The following is a 20,582-nucleotide window of genomic DNA, read 5'->3' on the forward strand; positions in this document are numbered from 1 at the left end:
AAGAATCAATTTCAAGGCCCTGAATAGGTGAAAATCGCTGGTAGTGAGGCTCAGACTGTATAAGGTTGTGCCAGATTCACTGGGTTGGTCTAGTGGTGAATGTGTCTTCACAAATCAGCTGATTTCAAAGTTGAGAGTTCTGAGGTTCAAATCCTAGTAAAGGTAGTTCATTTTATATGGATTTGAATACTAGATTGTGAATACCAGTGTTCTTTGTTGGTGGTTGGGTTTAAAACCACACATCTTAGAAATGGTCGATCTGAGACTGTACAAGACTACACTTATACATATCATCCTCATTCATCCTGTGAAGTAATCCTGACAGTGGTTCTGGAAGCTAAAGAGAAAAAGAAAGAATAGGAGGTGTGCCAATAACTCCCAGCCAAGTTCATGTAGTGTGCATGTCGGGTGTTGGCCTGTATGCAGTCATGCTTTGTCCTGAAGAAACAGAACACCTTAAATGATCATATCAGGCCATTTTTTATTGAGAGCATTGTGTGCTTCTTGAAGAAATTTGCAGTAGTACTCGAAGATTCCACGGGATAGAAAATCAATGTGAATGATACCATTTTTAACCCAAAAACCTCAGGAAATAACTTTGGTGGCTGTGAACCACCTCGATTGGGATCGTCACTACTGATGCTTTAAAACGCTTTAAAACATTTGCACCGCTCAAACGCTTTTCTGCAATTAAGAATCTCATCACTGTACTGTACAAGGAGTCGCAAATAAATCTCACTGGGTTTTACGCCTGTTAGTCACTATAAAAATTTCATGATAATGCACTGTTCCACCTATCCACTCACTACTTAGAACACCATGTTCTTTACAACTGACTGTTGTTGTTCTTGTTGTTTTATGCCACGCCAACGCGCCATGCAGTAATAGCTGACACTTGTACCTTATGTGTGTGTACAACCAACAGAATTTGCAGGAATCTCCATTTACACGTCAATCCATTTACATGGATTGATGTGTAAATGGAGTCAAGTGCTATGTTTTAAATTTACATTTGGAAGTTTTATCATCATTTGCTATAATACTTTGAAAAACAAAACATTTTTTTATTATAATTTGTGTATAAACTGGAAAGATTTAATTATATTTATTTAAGTTACTGTTATGAAAATTTTTACATATATAGAAAATAATTTACTTATGTTTTTTATAAATATGTTTAATTTACATCTAAATTTCTGAATATTCTTCAGAACATTTTTGCAATATAAAATTTTCTTCAATTTTTTTTTCAGCTGATCTTCCATCACAACAGTTGCTCTTCAAAACTCAGCAGCATCTTAATTCTTATGCACGACTGGGGTTACGTGTGCTTGTAATGGCATCACGAGGACTCACTGAAGAACAATATTCAGAATGGCTAAAAAAGTTACAAGAAGCAGAGACATCGAATGATATTAGAGAAAAGAAACTTACAGAAGTTTACAATGATATTGAGAGAGATTTTACATTAATAGGTAAGCTAACTTTTATACTCTTCTCTACTGCCTAATGCATGGATATGTAAGCTATATTCATTTAATGTACTCATATGTGGGAAAGAAGTCTGTATGTTGTCTTTAAATTAATTTTCAAATGCTTGATCTTTTTGATGGGTGTAGTTTTCATTATTTATTATTCAGATGAAATTTTCTGTTCAGTATCAGAAATGATGAATATTAAATATGCTTTGAATGTTTTCCGTTGTTGATCTATCAAAGAGGAAATGAGGAAGATCCTAGGCCTACAGAAGACTTCGTTGGTGTTTTTGACAGGAAGAAAAATATCTAAAGGGTATACAGGAGGTTTAATCTCCTGTATAATACCAGTCTACAGCTTTCACGTGAGGTTAAGTATCTTGGCTTAATGGTTGAGAAACTTGGCTGTAATACCCAGTATAAAATCATTAGGAAATGTGGGTGTTCACTTATTACTTCTAGACATATGTTTGTTCAAAATTGTGAACTTATTCATCTGGTATGAATCCATTAAAGCCATAAATTTGTGTAGCGATCTGGAAGGATCAGCAGTTGACTGTGAAGGAAAAATTTAGAAACTCCAGAGGACATGCTTCTTTATCGTGGGAGCCTGTAGGAGCACCCCACAGTTAGATTTTTTTTTTAGTTTATTGCTGCGGGACATGCACTCTTCTGGAAGTATCCATTACTGGGTTTAACTTTGGTTATGCCCTATGTATTATCTTTGACATGATGCTCTCTACATTCAAACAGTCCGTTGAAATGAACAGATGCTGTTTTGAGACTATAAAACAGCATCATTTTTGAGAGGAAGTGTTTCCTAATGTTTAGGGCTGGTTTTTCAAGAGTTGTGGATGGTTCTGATTTGATCGGGTAGGTTCTGACACTCATTAAGAGATATAGATACAGCTGGGTAGGTCAAGGTTTTTAAGTGCGAACAAAATTTATGGCTGAAGTGACGTAGAGTAATTCTAGCTCCTTTCTACCATAAACAGTAAATGTATATTTTTCTGTAAGGTATAAAGTACATTTTTCTTCAAATGTATTTATTCGTTTTGTAGTTTGTGGATCCTCCTCTATGAATCATGAGACCTTGCCATTGGTGAGGGGGCTTGAGTGCTCAGGGACCTAGAGTGTAGTGCCTAGGGACTCAGAGTAGCTGGACCGAGCAACCATATCAGAGAGGTATCTGTTGAGAGCCAGACTAAGGAATGATTCCTGAAAGAGGCAGCTCTTTCAGTAGTTAAGGGCGTGAGTCAGAATGACTTAAACGGCCATATCAACATCACTCAGTCCTCTGAGTACTGCGCAGCTGAAAGCAATGGAAAACTACAGCTGCTTTTTTTCCAAGAAAATGTGGCTCTCTGCATTTTCATATAGCAATGATGGAGGCGCCTTCCTTGGTAAAATATTCCGGAGGTAAACTAGTCCTCGGGTCGGGACTACTAAGGAAGGGGTCACCAGAAAATTAAAAAATAACATTCTACGAGTCGGAGCGTGGAATGTTAGAAGTTTAAAAAAGGTTGGTAGGCTAGAAAATTTAAAAAGGGAAATGGATAGGATAAATGTGGATGTAGTAGGAATAAATGAGGTTCGGTGGGAAGAGGAAGGCGACTTTTGGTCAGGTGATTTTAGAATAATTAACTCAGCTTCAAATAATGGGCAGGCAGGAGTAGGTTTCATAATGAACAAGAAGATAGGGAAGAGATTAGAGTATTTCAAAACACATAGAGATAGAGTCATTGTAATAAGGATAAAATCAAAACCTAAACCGACAACGATTGTTAACGTCTATATGCCTAAAAGCGCCCATGATGATGATGAGGTAGAGTGTGTATACGAAGAGATTGATGAAGCAATTAAGCACATAAAAGGAGATGAAAATTTAATAATAGTTGGAGGTTGGAATGCAAGCATTGGAAAAGGCAAGGAAGGAAATATAGTGGGTGAATACGGGCTGGGCAAAAGGAATGAAAGAGGGGGCCGAGTTATAGAGTTTTGCACGAAGTATAATTTAGTAATTGCCAACACCCAATTTAAAAATCATAATAGAAGAATATACATTTGGAAAAAGCCAGGCGATACTGCAAGGTATCAGATAGATTATATCATGGTTAAGCAAAGATTTAGAAATCAACTCGTTGACTGCAAAACTTACCTGGGAGCAGACATTGATAGCGACCATAATTTGGTGATAATGAAATGTAGATTGGGGTTTAAAAACCTGAAGAAAAGGTGTCAGATGAATGAGTGGAATTTAGAGAAGCTTGAGGAAGAGGAGGTAAAGAAGATTTTTGAAGAGGACATCGCAAGAGGTTTGAGTAAAAAAGATAAGGTGGAAAATGTAGAAGAAGAATGGGAGAATGTTAAAAAGGAAATTCTTAAATCAGCAGAAGCAAACTTAGGCGAAATAAAGAGAACTGGCAGAAAACCGTGGGTTTCAGACGATATATTGCAGCTGATGGATGAACGTAGAAAATATAAGAATGCTAGTGATGAAGAAAGTAAAAGGAACTATCGGCAATTAAGAAATGCTATAAACAGGAAGTGCAAACTGGCGAAAGAAGAATGGATTAAAGAAAAGTGTTCAGAAGTGGAAAGAGAAATGAACATTGGTAAAATGTTCATTTGGAAATGTTCAAATGGAGCATACAGGAAAGTTAAGGAAAATTTTGGGGTACATAAATTAAAATCTAATAATGTGTTAAACAAAGATGGTACACCAATATATAATACGAAAGGTAAAGTTGATAGATGGGTGGAATATATTGAAGAGTTATACGGAGGAAATGAATTAGAAAATAGTGTTACAGAGGAAGAAGAGGAAGTTGAGGAGGATGAAATGGGAGAAACAATACTGAGATCTGAATTTAAGAGAGCATTAAAAGATTTAAATGGCAGAAAGGCTCCTGGAATAGACGGAATACCTGTAGAATTACTACGCAGTGCAGGTGAGTAAGCGATTGATAGATTATACAAACTGGTGTGTAATATTTATAAAAAAGGGGAATTTCCGTCAGACTTCGAAAAAAGTGTTATAGTCATGATACCAAAGAAAGCAGGGGCAGATAAATGTGAAGAATACAGAACAATTAGTTTAACTAGTCATGCATCAAAAATCTTAACTAGAATTCTATACAGAGGAATTGAGAGGAGAGTGGAAGAAGTGTTAGGAGAAGACCAATTTGGTTTCAGGAAAAGTATAGGGACAAGGAAAGCAATTTTAGGCCTCAGATTAATAGTAGAAGGAAGATTAAAGAAAAACAAACCAACATACTTGGCGTTTATAGACCTAGAAAAGGCATTCGATAACGTAGACTGGAATAACATGTTCAGCATTTAAAAAATATTAGGGTTCAAATACAGAGATAGATGAACAATTGCTAACATGTACAGGAACCAAACAGCAACAGTAATAATTGAAGAACATAAGAAAGAAGCTGTAATAAGAAAGGGAGTCCGACAAGGATGTTCCCTATCTCCGTTACTTTTTAATCTTTACATGGAACTAGCAGTTAATGATGTTAAATAACAATTTAGATTTGGAGTAACAGTACAAGGTGAAAAGATAAAGATGCTACGATTTGCTGATGATATAGTAATTCTAGCCGAGAGTTAAAAGGATTTAGAAGAAACTATGAACGGCATAGATGAAGTCCTACGCAAGAACTATCGCATGAAAATAAACAAGAACAAAACAAAACTAATGAAATGTAGTAGAAATAACAAAGATGGACCACTGAATGTGAAAATAGGAGGAGAAAAGATTATGGAGGTAGAAGAATTTTGTTATTTGGGAAGTAGAATTACTAAAGATGGACGAAGCAGGAGCGATATAAAATGCCGAATAGCACAAGCGAAACGAGCCGTCAGTCAGAAATATAATTTGTTTACATCAAAAATTAATTTAAATGTCAGGAAAAGATTTTTGAAAGTATATGTTTGGAGTGTCGCTTTATATGGAAGTGAAACTTGGACAATCGGAGTATCTGAGAAGAAAAGATTAGAAGCTTTTGAAATGTGGTGCTATAGGAGAATGTTAAAAATCAGATGGGTGGATAAAGTGACAAATGAAGAGGTATTGCGGCAAATAGATTAAGAAAGAAGCATTTGGAAAACTATAGTTAAAAGAAGAGACAGACTTATAGGCCACATACTAAGGCATCCTGGAATAGTCGCTTTAATATTGGAAGGACAGGTAAAAGGAAAAAATTGTGTAGGCAGGCCACGTTTGGAATATGTAAAACAAATTGTTAGGGATGTAGGATGTAGAGGGTATACTGAAATGAAACGACTAGCACTAGATAGGGAATCTTGGAGAGCTGCATCAAACCAGTCAAATGACTGAGTTTGTGGATTATTTGTTATTTTAGATAAAGAATGGAATTTTTATCCTTACACAACGTGTGTACACAACAAACATTATGTACAGTGTAAAATGTGTATATTGTGAGAGCATGACATCAAACAATACAACACTACCATCTTTCAGAAAGATTAAATTTACAAGCTTTTAAAATTATGTTATAAATGAGAAAAAAGTTATCATGTTAGGTAATAAGATATAGACAACTCATCAGTGATGAATTCTTTTTCGTGACCATGTGGATTAAATTTGCAATAAAATAAGCTTAAAAATGTACTCTTGATGAATCAGTTTTGTACTATGTTAAAAACCCACTGGTTTATGTGCGAATAAGTTGGTTTTGTTTTTCTTTTTTGTGTAGTTTTGTACTACTCTTCATAAAAAGCTCATTCAAACATAGGATTTAAGCTTACTATAGTGGGCAGTGTATTGCTGTGCACGTAGGCTGATGGCTGGCTTACCATGCTATTAACTATCCTGTGTAATACTACCTAAATAACTCATACTATGTAAGAATATGGAGCTATACAAGATGTTTTCATAAAGGAATGGCTATCTAACTGTTTCACCCATCCTGTCAGTCTATCTCACAAGCAGTGTGCAAGGCTATATGCCACCTGCTATACCTCGTGTAGAAACCCCTTATTAGGGGTTCCTACAGTCTGGACTGGTTCACTAGTAGATATATATTTTTTTGGTGGTGCCTAAATAAAGAAATACTTATTAATCAAATATAGGAAAATCATATGATCACTTAATTTTCTTTATCTCTTAAGAGTTTATACTAAGTGGGAAAATATGATCTAATGTTAAACTCTACCTAGAGTCTTCTAATTAATATTATAATGGCCTTACTCAATAAAACATTGTTAATTATTTTGTTTAAAAAAGATCAATAATTTTGCTCCTAAATTATGAGGTAATAAAATATTATTTCTTTCTATCCATCAATGTAAGATCGCAGATACATTTTCACTAAAACATCCATCATTTAAAGTTCTACATGTTGAATGCTAATTACAGTGAAACGCTTTCATTTGGTATCAAATCTGGATATATCAGTTATTCTGTAAGTAAACCTGCTGTGCTAATTGTTTGTAAGTAGTAAATTATTTTCTTGAAGACCACCAGTAGTAATTTAATAAAAAAAATGTTATTAAAATTATCACAGTTGCCAACAGCTGCAGTTGTTCTGCAAGAATAGACAGTGACTCTTAAAACTAAACATATTCGTACACTTAGCTTATCTATTCTTCTTTCCCATCATATTTTTCTATGGTTAGAGATTGATTTTTTTTAGCATTTAAACCCAGAACCTTTGGATGAAAGGCAGCAATACTACTGTTCCACAACAGAAATTGATGAATAGATAAAGAATAACAATTTCCATCCCATAGCATCATTGATGCATCTGTGAAAGAATTAAATATTTCTGCAGATCAGTAGTTAGTTGTTGAGTGTCTAAGTAATCATAGTATTGTTAGTTACTGTACATAAAATTTTATGAATATTAAAGTGCTCTATTAAATTCTTAGATTTAAGATTGCTCTTCTAAATTCTATAAATTGCTCAAGCTGTTAATTTCATTCTTAAATATGAAACAATTCTATTGCAGAAATTCTCTGGAAAATTTGTGAGATTGGTAGATGAAATGCACCAAAACATAAGGTGTGGGTACCATCTGGTAGGATTTTGTTTTTTGTAAAATTTAATTTATCATTTAAAAAACTTCTGTATCAAAATTTTCAAGATGAAAGATAAACAACCATTAGTTTTACTGTATTATTAATACAAAAAAATTCCAGATTGAATGTCAAGGAGGCTTCAAAGTTTATATGGTAAATTAATCGTTAAAAGAATAATATTCATTATATTGTAGTCTGCAATTTAATTTTATTTATGTCATTACTTGTTCTAGACCTCACTATAGTATGCCCATATTAGAAACTAAAGACAGAGCATTAGTATCAGAAATTACGAGGGATGATTAGAAAGTAAGTTACACCCCCTCTATAAACAAACACATATTATAAGAACATTTTTTTTTATTGAACAAAAAACTACATATTTTTATATATTTTTTGAGGTAATTCCAAACTTTTTCTAAACACTTCTCATACCTTGTTGTAAGTTTTTCAATTCCACTTTCATAAAAATTTTGTCCAATTTCCTTCAACCATTTAAGGACCGCTTCCTTCAGTTCATCATCATTAGCAAAACACTTCCCTCCCAGGTCTCGCTTGAGACGACCAAACAGGTGGTAGTTGCAGGATGTGAGGTCAGGGGTGTAAAGCGTATGAGACCACACTTCTCACTTGAATTTTTGCAGTAACTTGCTTGTGACATGAGCTGAATGAGGAGTAGCGTTGTCCCAAAGAAAAATGATCCTGTCACTCAATCTTCTGGGTCTCTGATCTTTAATAGCTTTATGCAATTTTTTTGAAGTCTCACAGTAAGATTCAGCATTGATTGTGTTCCTTGGAGCATAAATTCATTGTAAACAATTCCCTTACAATCGAAAAAGACTGTCAGCATAACCTTTCAAACTTGTGAGATGGTTTCACTTTTTTTGGCTGGAGTGAATTTTTCTGTGTCCATTCGTGTGATACTCATTTAGTGTCAGGACTGTAATGAAGCACCCAGCTCTCATCCCCTGTGATGATTTGTTTCAAAAACTGTAGACCAGTCTCGGAATAACGCTGAAGAAAAGAAAGAGCAGACAGAAGATGTTGATGTTTGTGGTGGTTGGTCAACAGATGTACACCCATCATGCACACATCTTACAGTAACCAAGCTGATTATGAATTATGACAAACACATTACTATAACTGATGTTAAGTTCACTTGCCATCTTTCTAATTTTAATGCGCTGGTTATTCAACATCATTTCATTCACCCGTTTTGTGTTTACAGTTGAAGGATGCCAGCACTCCATTTGTTCTTCTGTTTCTGAACAGTTGGGACTATTTTTTGACCATGAGGCATGACATTGCATTATCACCATATAATGTAACAGTTTGGTGAGGAAATTCATAACAGTTGAGATTTTTGCCCACAAAATTCTGACTACTGAATACACTTCTATGCTGGACGAAACCTCTAGAGGACATGCCATATTGACAACAACACTACATACGTACTGAATGTTGTACAGAATTGCTGCTGGGGGAGCATGAAGACAACTCAACCAGTGCTGCCAGTACAAGACATTAATATATCCCTTTCAGTTCTAGAACACGGCAAGGGTGTAACCTATTTTTTGATCCACCTCTCGTAAATAAAGAATTAGCCATTTCAAAATTTGAGGTGTAGGTGTAATTGTTTGGGTACATATATATATTTTTTTTTTATGCGTTTGTGTAACCAAAGTTGAGTGATGAAAAATGTGTAGCATAGCTGGAAACTGGGCTCAGGACTTAAGTGTAGCAGTTGGTTGGTCTTTTCTAGCTCAAATTTATTTTTTGATAAAAGATTTTGAATATATTTCTTCATCTTTAGTTATAGTAATAAATTTAAATTATCCTTATTTATCTGTATTAGTTATTAGTTATGTAGTAGTTATTTATCTTGATTTATTGCTTGTCATTATTTTTCCAGTAGCTATTTTTATTGATAATAATTTGTTGGTATTTTTGCATTTGTCAGGTGCCACTGGAATAGAAGATCGATTACAAAGTGGTGTTCCTGAAACTATATCATCTTTAAGAGCTGCAGGTATAGTTGTATGGGTTATAACTGGAGATAAACCAGAAACTGCAATCAATATTGCATATTCTGCTAGACTTTTTACACCTAATATGGAGCTTTTAAAACTGCTGTCCCATTCTAAGGATGCAGCTGAGTCTACAATCAATTTCTATTTAAAGAATATTAACAGGTCGGGACTTCTATTTATTAATTAATTATATATTATAAAATTCTTTCTTTTTTGTTTACTGCTTATCATATCTTTTTATATCATTAAATTTTATTATACGAGTATAACACAATTACAGTTAGTTGCTGTAGTATTAATTTTCAGAAATTAATCATCTCAAAAGATCAGTCGGTAATACAATTCTGATATTCTATTTTTATTATTGCTGCCTAAAAGTTATGTGGCTATTTATGATATATTCAGAAGTGTATATTGAATAAATAAATAAACTGATCTGGAATATTTGAACTTGTTTACATATTCCAATTTGGGAAACCTATATGAGGTCTGTTTAGAAAATAACTAAACATTTTTAATTACGTACCAAAGGAGATGTTTAGTGATGTGTGGTTGGCAGCATTGTGTTCCGCATAACCTCCTCAGTAACCACATGTTATTGGATTGTTGATATCTTATTTAGTTTTCGTGTTATTGCTATTTGAGTGCAACAAGTTTAAGTGTTAGTATCAATTTTTGTAGTGTGTGATTTTTTTGATGATTGAATTTTTGTATCAATGTCGTAGCTGTAAACTTAGCTTTCGTCTCCTGTTGTGATGCTTTGCATAAATGTTTCATTGTCATTGGCTTGTTCAAGTAGTAGCCAACAAACGCCCACTCAATGTTTTTTCTGCTGTTTGGTCATCAAACGAGGAACAAATGTTGCTGCAATTTGATGCATGTTCAATTTTTCAGTCAAAATGTCATGGCATGATCCAATTGAAATGCTAACCTCTTTTGCAAGTTCTCTGAGTCAACATGTGATTTGCATGCATTAGATTGTTGATTTTATGAACGTGGGTGTTATCAGTTGAAGTTGAAGTCCTTGGTTGAGGATGATCTTCAATTGACTGATGACCACTTTTAAATTGTGAAAACCATTCATAATAATGCATACAACCCAGACCATCATTTCCATTTCAAACGTTGAAATGTTTCTATGAAAGTTATCCCCAGTTTCACGTTTTACAACGTTTCAAAATTTTACGTTGCATTATTACTCTTGAAAATGCACATTACAAAATTCGCTACTAACACTTAAACATCTTGCACTCGGATAACATAACATGAAAATTAAATGAGAACTAAACAATCCAAAAACATCTGGTTACAGAGGAGGTTATGTAGAACACATTGTTGCCAACTGCATGTCACCAAATAACTCTGTTGGCTCATAATTAAAAATGTTCAGTTATTTTCTTAACAGGCTGTGTATTTATATTGAACCTAAGCTTACATACTAAGAGAGTTTATTAATTATTTAAAATGCATATAAAGGTAAATTCATTTTTTAATTTCTTGCCTCCTAAATACATTTACTTAATGCTTCACCTTGTAAAGTAGAAGTGGAAGTTTTGTTTCAGTTTTTTCATCATCTTCACTATTAGCAGATCCAAGATTAATAAACAGTCAACCTACAATAATGTCCAATACACAGTCCTTATTTTAATATTCTTTTATTTCAATAACATATTGGTGGCATTTATCCAATTTTAATGCTTAGAGCTGTAAAATTTTCTTTGATGTATGTTTCATTAAATCAACTGTTTTGAAAGTGACATTTTAGATTTCTCATATTTTTAATATACCCCTAATAAGTTAGAAAGGTTTTCTGTCCAGATATTATGGATGCAATCATTCTAAATATTTTCAATTTTAAAATGATTTGAACTTTTTATTATAGGGTAACTTGCTGTTGTAGTTGTCTGTAGGTACTTTTATTACATGTTTTTTAAGTGATTATTACTTAAAATCCTTCTCCTTTAAACATTAATTTTCTGAAAGCTAATGCTTCATTTTACCAACCACTTCTCCATTTTAAAGTTTGTCATTAGGCAGTGTGTAATTTTTTTTCTACACTGCAGCGATATACTTATCAATTACCAATATGTTTGTTTATTGGTTGAAAATTTTGTAAACTTTTCTTTGACCCACTTTTTGTAATTCTTTTTGTTCATTTAGTTATGATAATTACTTTTTTGTAGTAGCTGTTCATACATAATAATGTTTTGAAATAATCCATGTTTCCATCTTCCCTTTTCTCTTTACAGAGTATGAAGTTATAACTTAATAATTGGACTTTAAAGTTGTTTTAATTACAAGTGAAAAGACATATGTAATTTGTTTTTACTGCATGATTTAACTAGGTAAGATTATTTTCCTAAATGAAAAAAATGAGCACTATATATGTTTAGAACCTTTCAATTTTGTAACTGACATTTCAGTATATAATGTAGCATACAATGTATTATATTAACTGTTTCCATTTTCACTTGCATTTTCCTTGACACTATTTTCATCTTTCAGGAAGTGCCTATATGAAATGTTAAATATTATATACAGTTTTTTCATGCATAGATTTTCATCAATTTTAAGAAACTTCTTTTTGCCTCTATATTATAATTTATGATATCAGTTATTAACTCAATTAATTATCTTTATCATTTCTCATGTTTACATCAGAGATATTGTTTCATTTAAGAAGTGTTTAATCCTTGAATATATTTCACTAACCCTTGAGTAGGATATTTCACTAAAATGCTAAGGTAATATTTTCAGATTCATTAATCTTTAAAATATTAAAAATTAACTCTTCTCTTTTAGTGATTCATTTACTGTTATGTTATTTCTGTTTTCTCTGTCATCTCCCAAATATTTGGGTAAATCAAAATTCATTTTGATTGAGAATGTTATTATAAACGGGATATAACATAAACGGGACTTTTTTTAAAAAAAAATTATTTTTTGAAAAATAAAAGGCAAATATAATGTATTTTTCTACATAGTTTTCCGCTTTAGAAATAAATTTTTCCCAGTGAGAAGAAAAGGTTTTCATCACAGCATTGTAGAATAAAGCTGGTTCTATCAGTAGCCAATGCACACGAATCCCTCCAAGCCCTCGTCAACTGTTGCCCTCCTAGAGCTTCTTCAAGTGGCCTAAACAAATTAAGATCGCAGGGCGATAGGTCCAGGCTTTAGGGAGGATGATCAATTTGAGTCCAGTGCATTTCTTCTAGTTTTGAAACCATTTGAGCTACAGTATGGCTTTCCCACTCCTAATGACCCTACCCAAGCATACTAGAAGCGCAGGCCCAGTCTTACCAACTGGACGCTCAGGAACAAAAATCCTGTTTGTATTTGATTTACCCTCTTATTTATAATGACAACGTTAATATTTATTTAGGTATTCAAAAGAGCAGTATTCTCTGTACACCAGTATTTAATTTATTAAAAATAGTTTAATATATTTTATCTGTCTTTCTTGTTCTTATGAAAAAAAAAAACCGAAAGTAATCTACTGCAGTTCTGGTGGTTCTTATATATTCTGTGAATACATACTCTGAAAGAAATTGCTAAACACTGAATAAATTTAAAAACAGTGATTTCTTTCAATTCATACTCAAACTAAAATTGTTTAACATTGTTAAAATAAAAATCTTAATGCACAAATTTATTTAAAATTGAAATTAAACAATTCAACTTACTAATTTTTTTTCAGTAGACTTCTTATCTATATTAAAATTCTACTGCAGAAAACTTATTAAATATCACTTTTGTAAGGTTTATCTTTACTAATATCTTAAAATACTCTTGCTAAATCAAATTAATTAACTAATGACTGAAATTGTAATAATGTTGTAAATACCAACTCAGATGTAATAATTATAACTACTACTTATATGCAAACAATATCACATTATTTCACTTTTCTTGCTACTTACACTACTTGCAGTAATTTTGAATTTGTTTCTGTGTACCCACTAGCTCAGTGTATATATGGAAAGCTTGTATTGTGTTCTTTGTAATGATACTTTATTCTTTGGTTGCACGTTCCATTTGAAATTAACATACAAAACATCTTTGGTGAGATAGACAGCTGCATTTTCATAACTGATTTGACATCGGCGAGATTGGTGCTTTGTGGATTAAACTTACTGCAGTAACTTAGTATATTAAAGCCCATTGTTAATTAATTAACAATTTTCAGTCAACTAGTTGGGAAATGAATTTTACTTTACCCACTTTATATATAACTAGCAGTGAATGTAATTATTTATGAAAACTACTTTTCATGTTTAGCATTTTACAAAGATCTGATCCATCTCTGATTATATAAAATTATATATTTTAGTTTAAAAATATATATTAAAAAAATTAAAATATTGAGATACGTTTACCATCTCAGACATAAATTTTTTTATATCTGTGAACAAGATATAAATGTTATATAAAAAAAATGAAAAATGTTTTATTAGGAACAAAGATGGTAGACACCTGTCTGTTTTCATTTTTTAATAGACTTCAAACAAGGAAGAGGTTCTCAATTCGACTGTATTTTTTATGTATGTTGTGCTTTATCTCCAACGTCAGTAAACTGATTTTGATAATTTTGTTTTAATCAAAGAGTACACTTTTGCAGTGATGCTATATAAATTTTAACCAAATCTGATGATAATCTTAGAAAAATACAAAAAAACTGACGGCTTGACACCCTTAGCCGCTCACTGACCACCAGTACAGTGTCGCTCTCTGTTCCCTGTATGGCTAGGATATTAATAAAATTTTATATTATCATTCTTTAGTCTGTGAAAAATGTTTTTGACATTTCGTTCTCTATCTTTCCTCCTTAAACAATCATTCCTTTTTTTCTAGGTAAAAAAAGGAAAGTACTTTAAATTCCTTATAAATATTAAACCTACATTTAATATATATAAAATTACAAAAAAGTGTTATTATCCCTAATTGCAGAATTATAATATAAATATTCATATTATGCAATAATAAATTCTAATTTTGCAATGTTAAATAAATTGTCATACAACAAGCTCCCAACTGACATCACCATGTATGAAGTGAGTTAAGTATTATAATTTTGCAATAAATAATATTATTCTATAGTTATTATAAACACTTTTTTTAACCGGGTACTTGCAAACATTGTCCAAATGTCTACTTGCAATTTATAATAACTCCTATAAATTGGATAGATTACCTAATCTTATCATTTTTTCAGAGCTTTCTCATCATGTGATGTATTTAATAATTTATTTGGGTCGAAATCATACAAGGCGATGCCCTCCAAAGTTTTAATTTTACTAAGAGCAAACTTTTTCTTGCCAAGGTATATAACTGTTCTATCGAGAGTTGTACTCTGCAGTTTGTGAGCAGGTATAGCCCAGCTTAATATTAGAGGTAGCATTCTGAATTCGTCATCCCTTTGTCACTTGGAATGTTGTACAAACTGGTAAAATGACTATGCAACCATCAACATCTTTTATTTTAAGACCAATAGTCTCATCATCAATTTTTATGTGTACAGCTTCTGGTAACCCTCCTTCCTTGTATATCAAGCCGAGGCAGTGAGAACGTTACTCTTATGTTTTGTTTAATGTTTGTATATTAAACTGACACAATAAGCATAACTCTCTAGATTTTCATTCCTTAAGAATTAACTGTTGTATGTTTTCATTTGCGAGGGTCTATATTCATTCTTGTTGAGAAGTCTCTGTGGAAATATTCACAGCATTTCTTTTTCTATTTTTTCTGAAACGATCATTCCTTTCTTGGCATATTTCCTTTAAATGCTGATGCGTCATTTCAGCAGCACATTTAGTAGGCCTACCCATATGTTAATTTTATAATATTATATATATATAATATTATAGTTACAATATTTTAAATATAATATAGGTATTAGATACCACTAAAATTTGTGAAATAAAACAATTAAAAATAATAATAATAATACAAACCGACTTCAAAGAATAATAGTACTGAAAAGTTACAAATAATAATGTTTTTATTTATTAACTAATTTAAAAGTATTTACAACAAATAATTATTTCTGAAGTTGGTGCCAGCCAATGCAAGTTAAACAAAAAGAAATTTGCTAATAGGAGTTTTATACCTTGTGAAAACTCAAGATGAGGTATGATTGTGAGACGCTTTTTCTTATATGCTCTTGAGATCCCATTTTACAAGTGTGAATTCTGTTTAGCAGCTTTAACTGCCTAGCAGTTACACAGACTTATCTGCATAGTTGCTTTGTAAAGTTAGTTCCTAAACCAACAATGCTACGTGGCTAAAGCAGCTAAAAGGGATTTCTACATGTAAATTGGGAACTCAGAAGCATATAAGAGAGAGCATCTCATGATCATAATTCATTTTGATTTCACCAAGGCATATATACTTGTTGATAGTGTATGTATTTATCTTATCTTTTTTATGTCGCATTTTATTCTTATATCTTTGTAGATCTTATTTTATTGTAGTAAAACTTCTGTTACTAATTTTGCGTTGTTTCAAGTAGGATTTGTATTATATGGATCATAGGTTATTCTTTTGTTTAACTTGTGTTGGCTTGCATTGACTTCAAAAATAGTTATTTGTTGTAAATACTTTTATTTTAGTTAATAAATAAAATTATAATTATTTGTAATTTTTTAGTACTATTATTCTTTGAGGTTAATTTTAATTTTTTTTTTTATTCTTTATTAAAATATCCCTTTAATCTAACATATAATTTTATACATTTTGATGAGGCATAGATCTCTGCAAAAACACTAAATGTGTCTGTATAATATGTGTGTTTTAGAAAGCATTAGTGAAAGAAAGCTTTATGTAATTTTTGCTTTTTTCATGCTGACATACTTCCTAGGAGCAGATTTACAATAGATTCAATCTTTTTAACTGAATTTTGACCTTTTACTTTGACTTTTTTCACGCTGTTGTTAATGTTAGATACTGAAAACTGCTTGTGGAAGAAGCTTTTGTCTCTTTTCTTCTCTTCATAGAAAAAACAAAACAATACTTAAAACAATAAATTATTGCATTGATTGTATTCAGAACTTCTTTTAGTCATATAGTTCTCTTGGTCAGAGGTTTGATATATGTTGCAATTTGTCAAATATCCTGATTGTGGTTTGTTGTTGCTAATTCACAATGTTCATCTCCATTGTATCTGTATATCTTTTCTATTTAATGTAGGTTGTAATATGGTAAAATGCCATATGTGGGTGGGTGGGTGGGTGGTTGTGTATGTGTGTGTGTACTTAGATAAAAATGTTTATGATTCTTTATTTTAGAAAAAATGAGGATGGTGGTGTTAGTAATATAAACAGTAACTTAGCTGCGCCAAATACTTCAAATGCTGATAGAGTGCCCAGAAAGAAAGCGTTAGTTATTGATGGGAAGACTTTAACGTAAGTAGTGTAGTATAATGATATTTATTTTAAAATAACAGCTTTCAGTAAAATCAGATGAAAATTTTTAGAAAAAAAAAACAGTAAGGCTGAAATTTTATTTAGAATTTACTTTTCTTAAAGAATATAATTAAAATTACTATCAGTCATTCTGAAGCCTTGTTTGCAGTACTGAGAAGTAGTAGGAAAGAAATAAAAAATATTCTATTATAAACTTTAAATACATTTTTTTACAAGTAGTTTTACCATTTATTTTCATTTGGTTATTTATTTATATCTGACCTAGTACAGTATCTAACTTTTATATACTAGCTAGGTATCTAACTTTTGTGTTACAAAACAGTTCTTTGGTGTATGACACCCTATTTACTGCTTCTTCTATAATGCTACTTCATTTTTATTTTGATTTAACTAATTAACTTTTTTTTACTGATGAATTTTGTGCTGAAGTATAACTTATTACTGCTTCTTCTTCTTGTTTTTGCCAGCTCTAAACATATTAACCTGTTCTGATTTTTATAAAAATGTTTAGCTATTATGTTCAGATTACAGCAGTTTATTTATAAAAATGTAAATTAACAGAATAAATTTAAAAAGATGTTGTTTGGATAACATCGTAATGATTGATGGCTGTTAATTTTTTACAAATTAAATTTCTCAAAGAACCTTTGCTTTAGAGTTAATGAATAATTAAGATCTTGTTTTGAAATCTGCCTTGTCCGAGATAAAAAAATGTTGGCTAATGAAAATCTAGTTTGAATGCCAAAAATTATCCAAAATGGATTGCTGTGTTGGGTCATTGCTGATCATCGTAATACTGTGTTTCAGTCGTATTTATTAACCTAATTTTAATTTTAAAAAATTTGAAACAGAATGCTGTTAATTCTTATTCGAAACAGTTTTTCCCTTAAAAAACCTGTTTCAAAAAGTATTAAAGATATACTTACATTCTTTTGCAATTTCGAACTGAGACAATTCATCAGTCACCAACCTAAAATAACTTTGTTTCTTATTTTTAAGTAGAACAAGTATAATAGATTTTATGATTTTTATTTAGTTTTTTATTGGGTAGAAATTGCACATATAGTGAATAAATGTACTTGCTATTTGCACTATATGATGTATGTATTTGCCAGAAAGCACTTGAGTAACACTATAGGAGTTTAGAAATTTGTTAACAAAAGGTGGCTGTGTTTATTATAAAACTATACATTTATTGACATAGCATCTTATGTAGATATTTAGCCATCCAAGTACAATGACAAAGTGTCAACATGTACAGTGTACATCGACTACATATTTTGTTGTTTTTGCCTTTCACCTGCTGTATTCTTGCACAAACTACACATTTATTATTTATTTATTTTAATTTTCAGCAGTCGTAATGGCACACTAATGGTAAAAATCACCTCAACACTGTTTATTTTTTTAGACTTGGGAAAGCATTAAGTGAGCGCAAATAAGGGATGGTAAATTCTGTTCATGTTTATATATCCACGCATGTATGTGCATGTATATGTGTGTCTTCGTTTGATATTTATTTAACTTAGCATTGACTAGAGCAAAATTTGACTTTGTGAATTCTATTTATCATAAATAACAATGTCAGTGTTTTGTATAATACTTCAAATCTACACTTATGGCTAATGTGTATACTAGAGCATTAAATGTATGATGTTGATTGTCTCAGAGATTGGGGTGATAAAAGGCTGTCAAGGGCCATAGCTCAGCTAGGGTTGGACTAATGAAAATTTTACTCATATGTAAGCTTTGATTTTCTTTTTAAAAAGGAAAAAAATTTTGATATATAAAAATTATATCAAAGTATAAGACTGTATTTAATAGTTAATTTCTGGTTGGCCTCCTATCCTTCTAAATCCTTCATTCTAAAGCTGTGTTTATTTTCTTCTTCTGACCATTTCTTATTACCACATTCTTGTTTCTTTTCTGCATCCCTTATAGTCTTGTACCTTTTTCTGAATATGTTTCATTTTTTTTATGTTTTGTAGCTGCAAATATAAGATCTTTGATTTGTTTGAACCATCTGATGTTACATCACCATTACGTTTAGAGTGACCCAAGGGTGGTTGCTTGACCGATTCAAAAAAAATTGAAACTTACTCACTTGTTTCCTACATGTCTCAGGACCTCAAAACTATTTTTTTTTTAAATTTTTTATTTAAGCAGTTCACCTGTGGTGGCCATTTTTGTTATGGTGTGCACACCTATTTTTGTGATTGTAAGGGTTTATGGGAAAAATCATAATTAAAAATCTATTGGTCCTGGAAGGATGAAACAAAAAACGGTTATTCATATTTTCTCAAGGTAAAAGATTGGTCCAGTGGTTTATATTTACCTATCTCTCTTCTTTCTATGAGAAAATTACCAATAAAGTTGGAACATGAAAAAAGGTGAAATTTCACTTTTAATAATTTTTTTCAAGAGGCAGGGATGGCACACACTATTTGAATTATTTTTTTATATGTAGGTATATGTTATTAGTTTTACCACAAATAATATTAATGTGATATATTTACCCCTAAATGTTCATGAATTTTTGAAAACTAATTTTTTAAAAAATTATGAAGTAGATGAGATGAATAGTGGAAAAATTGGTAAAGCTGAAAACTCACCATTTCATGTCAAAATCTCAAGCTCAGTTTTTGAAGGAGAAAAAAATCAGATTTAGGTGAAGAAGAATATTGGGTGTTGGCAGACTTTGCAGAAAACATTTCATTTCTTGTTCAAGATGAGGTACAGAGCTTCGATTGGGTCAACAGCCAAGCCGCAGTTCACCCTTTTGTGTTCTATTTCAAGGAAAATGATGTATACAACCCAAAGTGTCTGTTATGAAGCCTGATGCAGCAACATTTTATTTTTTTCAACAACTTTTAACAGACCATATCAAGGAAGTACATCAGAACATTAAAAAATTCATCTAACTTACTGATTGTGCTTCAAGTCAGTATAAAAATAAAAAGAATTATTTTAATTTGTGCAGTCACAAAAAAGACTTTGACCTTGAAGCCGAATGGCACTTCTTTGGATCTTCCCCTGGAAAAACGCCTGTGATTGGTGTGGGAGGAACAACAACATGAGAGGTGGCAAAGGCCATTAAACAGTCAGGTACTAAATGTTGATGAAATGTATTCATTTTTTAATCACAAGCTGAAAAACATCAAGTATTTTTTGATTAAATCAGATGAGATAGCTAAGATTTTAGAAACTCTAATAAACCATTTTGACTGCTGTGAAAGAGTTGTTGGTACTAGAAGCTCTACTACAAGTATGTTCCTGTGTCAGAAGGCATTGTAAGATGTTACTTTACTTCAGACTCCAAGGACTACGAAGACTATGCTGTGTTAAGTATTGTATTACTTTCACTTACGGTAAACGACTCTATTGTTTGTATGTAAAATGATCAGTAGTGGTAGGAGAAGTAGTAGATATTAACCTTGAAAATGATGATGTGCAGGTTCATTTTTTCCACCCAGCTGGACCACATACATCATTTCAAAAGTCTCAACAAGACAAAGTGTGGGTACCGATCTGCAAAGTCCGGAGAAAGTTAACATCACCTGAACTAATTACAGTGACGGGTCGTTTTCACATAATTTCAGGAGAAT

The 20,582-nt window shown here is 31.7% G+C and overlaps 1 protein-coding gene across 1 annotated transcript in view; it reads left to right on the forward strand.

Annotated features, from left to right (window-relative positions):
* Positions 1-20,582, forward strand: part of LOC142320584 (phospholipid-transporting ATPase VA) — a 142,795-nt gene that overhangs the window by 80,155 nt on the left and 42,058 nt on the right. The window contains exons 12-14 of the mRNA XM_075358544.1: positions 1,254-1,475; positions 9,487-9,718; positions 16,840-16,956. Of these exons, the coding sequence (XP_075214659.1) occupies positions 1,254-1,475; positions 9,487-9,718; positions 16,840-16,956 (571 nt within the window). The remainder of the gene's footprint in view (positions 1-1,253; positions 1,476-9,486; positions 9,719-16,839; positions 16,957-20,582) is intronic.

The sequence above is a fragment of the Lycorma delicatula genome, chromosome 2, assembly GCF_047948215.1.
Source record: "Lycorma delicatula isolate Av1 chromosome 2, ASM4794821v1, whole genome shotgun sequence".
NCBI lineage: Eukaryota > Metazoa > Arthropoda > Insecta > Hemiptera > Fulgoridae > Lycorma > Lycorma delicatula.